The sequence below is a fragment of the Marmota flaviventris genome, chromosome X (genome assembly GCF_047511675.1).
Source record: "Marmota flaviventris isolate mMarFla1 chromosome X, mMarFla1.hap1, whole genome shotgun sequence".
NCBI classification, from domain to species: domain Eukaryota; kingdom Metazoa; phylum Chordata; class Mammalia; order Rodentia; family Sciuridae; genus Marmota; species Marmota flaviventris.
In genome coordinates this window covers 30,363,688-30,371,712 of record NC_092518.1, presented here as the reverse complement: position 1 = coordinate 30,371,712, position 8,025 = coordinate 30,363,688, and the positions used below count along the sequence as shown (strand labels likewise).

Genomic DNA, 8,025 nt, shown 5'->3' with positions numbered 1-8,025 from the left:
CCAAGGAAGACGAGGGGCATCTACAAACCAAGGAGAGAGGCCTAGGAATTGAACCAGATCTGGTGAAACCTTCATCTTTGACTCTTAGTCCCCAGAACTGTAAGAATATAAATTTGTGTAGTTTGAGTCCAACAGACTGAGGAACTTGGATAAGGTTTCCCTGCAAACTAGCACAACAATACTTGCTTCCATGAAGCTCTTCAGTTTATATGTACTTGGGCAGATAATTTGTCTATTACAGCTATTCAGTTGCTATATTTAATATATATATATATGTATATATATATATATATATATATATATATATATATATATATATATGAAAGTTCTGGTGGTTGTAGTTGATTGAACATTTCTGTATGAGCCAATTAAGGCAGGCAACTCTTAAAAGGGTTGCATAGTAGGTTTGCAGTTATACCATGGTCGTGTGGTCTCCACAGAGGAATTTGAGATACTCCTTCACTCTTAGTCATGCCATATCTGGAACAAATTCTTAATTCTGTATAGTATATTTCAAAAGGGAGGCTAATTCATGCATTGTGCAGTGACCACATGCGAAGCACTAGGTCTTGTGCCTTGTGCATACTTAATTCCCTCTCCCATTCTTCTGATGTCTTCCTTGGCTTCTTCATTCAGAGATCTTCACCTCACATGTACCTTCTCACCATCACTTCCTGTTCCTCTGGCTTCCTTATTGACTCACATTCAAAATGTAAATAAGTGGACAAGGTTCTTTCTAGTTTGGATCTTGAATACCCCTCAAATGTTCATGTGCTTGTTTCCCAGAGTAGCATTATTGGTAAATAGTTAAATCTTTAGGGGGCCGAGCCCGGTGGCAGGTCCATAATCATTGAGAATATCCCTCAAAGGAATTCTGGGACTTCAATCTCTTCTTCTTTCTTTCTTTACTTCTTAGCCATGAGGTGAGTGATTTTGCTGTGCCACATGCTCCTGCCATGATGTAGTGCCTTGCAGCAGGCCCAAAGTAACAGGATCAATTGATCACAGACCGAAAACTATTAACTAAAATAAGCTTTTGCTCTTTTAATTTAACTGTCTCAGGTATTTCATTATACTGACAGAAAGCAAAGTAACACCGTCCTGTTCCAATAAAACTTCATTACAAAAACTTGGTGAGCTGAAGTTGGATTGTAAGCCCTAGTTTGAGAGGTCATGGTAGATAGATCAATTTGGGATCAAAAAAATTGTAAAACTGTGTATGTTTGTGTCTCCGTGTATAACATCAATACAAATGAAATGTTTCCAAACCCCTTTAGATATTTGTCAATTCAATAATGTAGTTTCCATAAACTTTTATTTTGTTTGGTCCAATACTTGCATAAGAGTATAATTGAGTGAGTTTGAATAGAGGCATCAGTATTTGCCAGCTCCCTGGATATCTTAGTTTGCTTGAGGTTCTCTTAGAAATACCAGGTACCACAAGCAATCAAACACATGCTTAAAAGTGGGTGGGCAAGGCAAAACTTTACTTCTGCCAGAAGGGCATGCTACCAGAACCTGGCTAGCAAGTGTGCCTGGGTGGGCAGTCTGCCTGTTTATACACCTAACACAGAGCTGCCCTTCGCCCTCATTGGAGGATTCAGGTATAATCTATGTGATTGGCTAATTTTAAAATTGGGGTGGGCAAAAGGGAAGGACTATCATTAAGATGGCTACAATTAAGCCTGAATACTGTATTCTGAAAATGCACCACCAGACTTTCCATTTTTTACAAATCTCCCCTTTTTCTAACTTTTGGTTTCATTAAAAAAAAAAAAAATATATATATATATATATATATATATATATATATATATATATATCTTGCTTATATCTTTTTTATATATATATCTTATATATATTTTATATATATATATCTTGTTGATGGACCTTTATTTTATTTATTTCTTTATTTTATTTATTAGGGCCATCAAAGACCTGTCATGCTGGTTGTTGTATAAAGGAATATAAAATATAATTTATAGAGCCAAAGATGATGTCCTCACTGTAACAGAACCAAAATTTGAGACCCAGAAGAAAGAAGGAGTAGATGTTAATTGACTCTGCTATCCTCATTTAACCTAGTAGATAAGGAGGCAGTGGACAAAATGTCTTAAAGCAATTAAAATGAGAGCCATGGGGTTTTCCTAGGGAAACTGGCAGGGTTAGAAACCTAAGGACCCACTATTCTTCCTAGAAGGATAAGAACATCTTTCCCTGTAGTCCAATTACGTATAAAGTGACAAAACTGCCTATCAGTGGGACAGGAACAGTGCCATGTTCCTGGGGGAGGTTGCTGCAAGGCAGAGAAAGAGAAAGAAAGGGGCAACTCACTCATGCGCTGGTAGTTTGATGGGTGGGGCTTTGTCTTGGAGTCATCAGATCATGCTGAGAAGTAATCCTCCGCCTGGGATCCAAAGAGGCCCTCCCTCCACCATTGGGTGAGAGGCCCTGAAAGGAGATTAAAGTGGAGACAGAGCTTCCATGTGTGATTGATTGCATTTGGCCCTCTCTAGAGACCCTGTGTTCACACAGGGGAGAAGCCCTAGTGAGAGACTTAGGATACTTTTAAGACAGACCTCAGTTTCTCAAGCAAATGGATTATTTTGGAAGGAGACTGAAGCAAAAATCAGACCAACATTTTCTTTGCCAAGGGCAGAGAGGGATTCATAAGTCTCACTCCAGCAAGGCCCTTGAGTCATGAGTCCAGCAGCCACACTATCTATTTTTAACTAGCTGACAGGGTCCCAGAATTTTTAACAGAGACAGAATATATAAAATGGAGTATAGAACTCCTGGAAGAAAAACAAAGTGATAGAGCATTAGTCTGTTTCACTCATCTTCTGAAGATCCCTGTACAGCTTCCAAGATGAGCCAGAGTATTGACATGACTGGATTCCTTGCTTTGCCAACTTCCTCCTGTTTTTTTTTTATATTGATTTTATTTATTTGTTTACTTTTTAAATACACGACAGCAGTGGAATGCATTACAATTCTTATTACACCTATAGAGCACAATTTTTCGTATCTCTGTATATAAAGTATGTTCACGCCAATTTATGCCTTTATACATGTACTTTTTTTTGCATTACAATTCTTAATACACATATATACCTCCTGGGTTTTTGTTTTACAGATTTGAAGAATAAAATCCATGGACAACAATGAAAGGGAAGAGTAAATGGATCAGGATCCCATTGGGTGAGAGGGGGCCAGATAGCAGGAAAAACCCATTTTAGTGTGCTAGCTTAGGGGCTTATATATTAAACGGGTATTGAAAAAGAATCAAGGCCATTAGTTTTATCCTTTAGCCTGATTTTAATCCTTCTTTTTAACTCTTATCTGGTCACTCCCACCTTCAGTTTTTCCAAGCCTCTAGACAAAGGAGGTAGCTGAAATATTCCCACAGGTGAGACTCATGGCCATTTACATTTGAAATAGGCCTTGAAGCTGCCCATTAATATTTCTACTAGTTACTCATTTATCTATAAGCCAATTTTGATAGGGTGCCCATCACAAAAACATTTTTTCTTTTAAATTTATTTATTCTAACTTGTTATATAGGACAGCAGAATGCATTTCAATTCATAGTACATAATTTTTCATGTCTGGTTGCACACAGAGTCACACCACTCGTGTTTTCATACATGAACTAGGGTAATGTTGTCAGTCTCATTCCACCGTCTTTCCCACCCATCCCCCTTTAGCATCTTGGTGTGTCCTTTGCCTTTGAACAAGATCTCATTTGGGGCCCATCATTTCTGATTATTGACCATTGACTATTCTCATCCATCAGCACTCTGATTGATTGGTCACCTAGAAAAAATATTTGGGTTAGTAATTTCACACTTGATCTTAGCCAGAAGGCCTAGAAGCAATGGGGTTAATAATTTCAAAGGCATCTTTACTCTTATCAATTCAAATTGACCCTTTTTGTTAAAGTTTTATTTAAGTCACTGAACTGAAAGGCATTTGAATCCATTAATTAAACTTATGTGTACTCATTTATCTATAAGCCAATTTTGATAGAGTGCCCATCACAAAAACATATGTAGACACAACAAAACAACACACAGGTGTGCACACATACATAAAACAGGAAACAAATATCTTGTAGCTTTTTAACAGGTAAAATAGAGCCTATCATATATTTTTAAAGTATGATCCAAAAATGAAAACAGCCTGTGCAGTTGAGAACATTAGGAATAGAAAATGCCAGCCACTGTGGATGTTGAAATCAAAGGGTTTTTTGTCCTCCATGGGGAAGATTTACTCCCACCATCATCACTTTTTATTCTCCTTGCTTAGAATCTTCAAAGGAGAAGATTTTTATATATGGGCTAGTTCCATTACTTTTTCTTGTCCCTAGCCCAAGAATTTTTATTCCCCATTTTTGGTAGGTTCCTGTAACAGTTTCCATTTGTGCATTTAACTCCCCCCGCCACCACCCCAGTGTGCTCAGTTCCCCTTATTGGAGATTTCTTGCATACCCCCATACCATTTTCCTAGGTGTGATCTTGTGGTCACACTTATTTAATCCTGGTATGGCTCGACCACAAAAGAAGTACTTGGTTGTCGCTGTACTTGCTTAGGCCCTTTCCCTGTGTTGCTGATCCACTTCAGATTTGGGGTCCTTTGTTTCGCTCAAGGATTGCAGTTTCCTGACCCTCTCCAAGGCTACTGCAACAAGGCAGTGGGCTTATATATTAAACATCTCCTCTGAAGAGGGGGATCCCTGTGACCTCTAGGTAATACATGGAACTCCATGTTGGGTGCCAAATGCCGCAGTCTGGCTGGGCACAAAATAACCAAGCCACCACAAAGCCTTGTAGATTCAAACAGCAACTCTTTATTCCTCGAACTCTCACCGGTACTCTACACACACTACCTGGGAATACACTCCCTCCAACGGGCTCTGCGTACCAATTCTCTCAGAACCCTGCGAGAACTCCACGGATCCGCCCTAAACCTGGAGCTGCCCTATTCCCAGCAGGATCCACCCTAATCCCTGAGCAGTGTTACCTTTCAAACCAAAATGCCATGCGTCATTCCTACTTGGCTATGGCTCTCAGCAGCCAAGATTGTTAGATATAATGAGATTCCACAAGAAATTAAACAAGTGCTTGAAAGTGGGTGGGCAAGACAAATCTTTATTTCTGCCAGAAGGGCATGTTACTGGAACGGGGCTAGCAAGCACACCTGGGCAGGAAGTCCACTGGTTTATATACCTAACATAGTGCTGCCCTTTGCCCTGATTGGAGGACTTGGGTACAATTTATACAATTGGATTCAATTAAGGCTGAGTACTGTATTCTGAAAACGGACCACGAGACTTTCTATTTCTCACAACTTACATAACAAAATATCAAAGACTCAGTAGCTTAAACAACAGAAATTTATTTCTCACAGTTCTGTCAGCTAGATGTCTGAGATCAGGGTATTAACTCTTCCTGACTTGCAGACAGTTGTGTTCTTACAGTGTGCTCACATGGCAGAGAGGGGGTGGGGAGGACACACTCTAGCGTCTTTTTTTTTTTTTTAATTTTTTTTAGTTGTAAATGGATCTTTTACTTTATTTATTTATATGTGGTGCTAAGAATCAAACCCAGGGCCTCAGACATGCCAGGCAAGTGCTCTACCACTAGGCCACAACTCCAGCCCTGGTGTCTTTTCTTATAAAGGTCCATCAGTAAAGGTCCTACCCTCGTGTCCGCTTCTAAATCTAATTCCATACCAAAGGCTTCCACTCCAAATATCATCACAATATGCATAAGAGCTTCATAATATGAATTTGGGGAGGGCACAAATATTCAGTGTTTTATTCCTGCCTTCCCAATATTCTATCCTTTACATGTGCAAAATACACACATTCTGTCCTGTATCAGTCAAAGTTTTCCAGAGAAACATAACCAGTAGGACAAATATATATATATATGAATGAATGAAATTTACCATGAGAATAGAATTGACTTATACAGTTATGGAAGTCCCACTATTGGCTGTAAGTTTGTGGTATAATTCAGTCTAAGTCTGAATGCCTGGGAACTACGGGGACCAATGGCGTAACATCTAGCCTGAGAACCATAAGCTCCAATGCTAAAAGGCAGAAAAAGATGAGAATATCAGTATGTTTCCCAGGCTGGCCTAGAACTTAAAATCCTCTTATATCAACCTCCCAAGTAACTGGGATTATAGGTCATTGTCACCATGCCCAGTCCTCAACAGTTTGGATGATGCCTGCCCACAGTGCGGATGGTGGATCTTTTTTACTCAGTTTTAATAGCTATTTGGGTATCTCTTAGCCTAGTTAAATGGACATATAATATTAACCACTACATATCCAAACAGCTCTAAAGATCATAACTTATTCCAGTATCAACTTTAAAGTCTAAAATCCAAATTCTTATTTAAATCAAATAGTGTTAGAGTGTAGATATGATTTTGAGAGATAACAAAGAGATGTCAGTAGTGGATAACTCTATGGACTGGACCTACTCTATTGACCCCCACATGCTTTCTTTTGAAGGCCAATTTGCCTAAGGCTGCTCTGACACTGCCTGGCTTAAGTCAATAGAATATGCTCATTCCTCAGCAACCAACAAGGTACTTGGAGGAGAAATGCAGGTCCAAGTCTCCTCCATGCTGATAAGAAGAACATAAGTGGGCTAGGATTGTGGCTCAGTGGTGGAGCACTTGCCTAGCATGCATGAGGCACTGGGTTGGATCTCTAGCACTACATAAAAAATAAATTAATTAATAAAGTATTGAATAATAGTATGTGCTCATACCTGAATTGTGTCTTTCTAATGAAAACAAGAAATCCAACAGCCCTCCCTTATTTTGAAAAATCTCTGTACCTATCAGTTAAAACTGGTAGTGTTTCTGTCATAAATTCTTTATCAAGGAATAGTACAACCATACACTTTGTGTCCTCTTCAGACTAAAAACTAAAAGTTTTCAGGTAAGTTAAAGATTCCTTTATTTCAATATATGCTCAATCCCATTCCCTTCACTTTTCTCCAGAGGCACCAAGTTCCTACACTTTTATCCAGCAGTGAATAACCACAAAGACCCCATGACATCTCCCCACATGGTCCTATTCCTCTTGCACATATTGTTTATAAGGGAAGATTAATTTTGTGTTTTCCAGGGGCTCCTGGTATACCTTTCCTGTTTACCCATGGAGATTCTGAGTAGCTTGTGGATGGGACAAGGGTGGGCAGAAAGAATCCTGGATACACAAAGATCTACCCTCATTCTGGAAAAGTGAGAGTTTCTCTTTCTGTCTCTCTCTCTCATACACACACACACACACACACACACCAACAGAAAACCTTTATTTCATTAAAAACCAAATAAATAACTTTATTGGAAGTAACAATCAAACTGAAAGGCCCAAACTGAAGGGAACTTGCTGAAAGGGCAACGTGTAGGCCCGGCCTGGGGACCCACCCGGGGGGTGGCATGGGCTGGGCACAGTTCTGCTCAATCGTCCTTGTAGCTGCGGCCCAGGGTGAGCCTGTCAAAGAGGATCTCGGCCATGGGGTCTTCCAGGGCCTGAATCCTGCGCAGGTTGGTCAGGTAGCCGGCCAGCTCGCGGATGATGAGGACCTGCTGGTGCAGATAGTGGCGCTGCAGGAACTGGCAGAGGTGGGGGTCGCCCCTCTCGGCGGCCAGGTGGTGCAGCTCCAGGAGGCCCTGGTTGAGGCTCTTCTCCAGGTGGAAGGCGCACTCCATGGCCTGGAGGCCGCTGTGCCAGGCGTTGCACTCGGGCTGCTGGACGTCGTGGAACCGGATGTGGCCTCCGCGCTGGTTCTGCAGCTCCATCAGCTTCTCGGCGCGGTCCCTCCACTCGTGCGACAGGCGCAGGAAGAAGTTGCCAAAGTGCTCCAGGGCCACTTGTGGGCGGTGGCAGAAGAAGGCCAAGGACAGGTAGACGTAGGAGGCGTGCAGCTGCACCTGGATCTGGCTGTTGACGGCGGCCTCGCAGTCGGGGTGGTAGTTGTGGCGCACCTGCGACACCAT

At 41.0% G+C, this 8,025-nt stretch overlaps 1 protein-coding gene across 1 annotated transcript; it reads right to left on the bottom strand.

Annotated features, from left to right (window-relative positions):
- Positions 1–7,411: 7,411 nt before the first annotated feature.
- Positions 7,412–8,025, bottom strand: LOC114086034 (ferritin heavy chain-like). The gene has a single exon (XM_027927310.2). The coding sequence runs from the start codon at positions 8,023–8,025 to the stop codon at positions 7,486–7,488; it is 540 nt and encodes a 179-aa protein (XP_027783111.1). The 3' UTR covers positions 7,412–7,485.

Coding starts and splice junctions, on each gene's coding strand:
- LOC114086034 (XM_027927310.2), bottom strand. CDS start 8,025: ATGGTGTCGCAGGTGCGCCACAACTACCACCCCGACTGCGAGGCCGCC.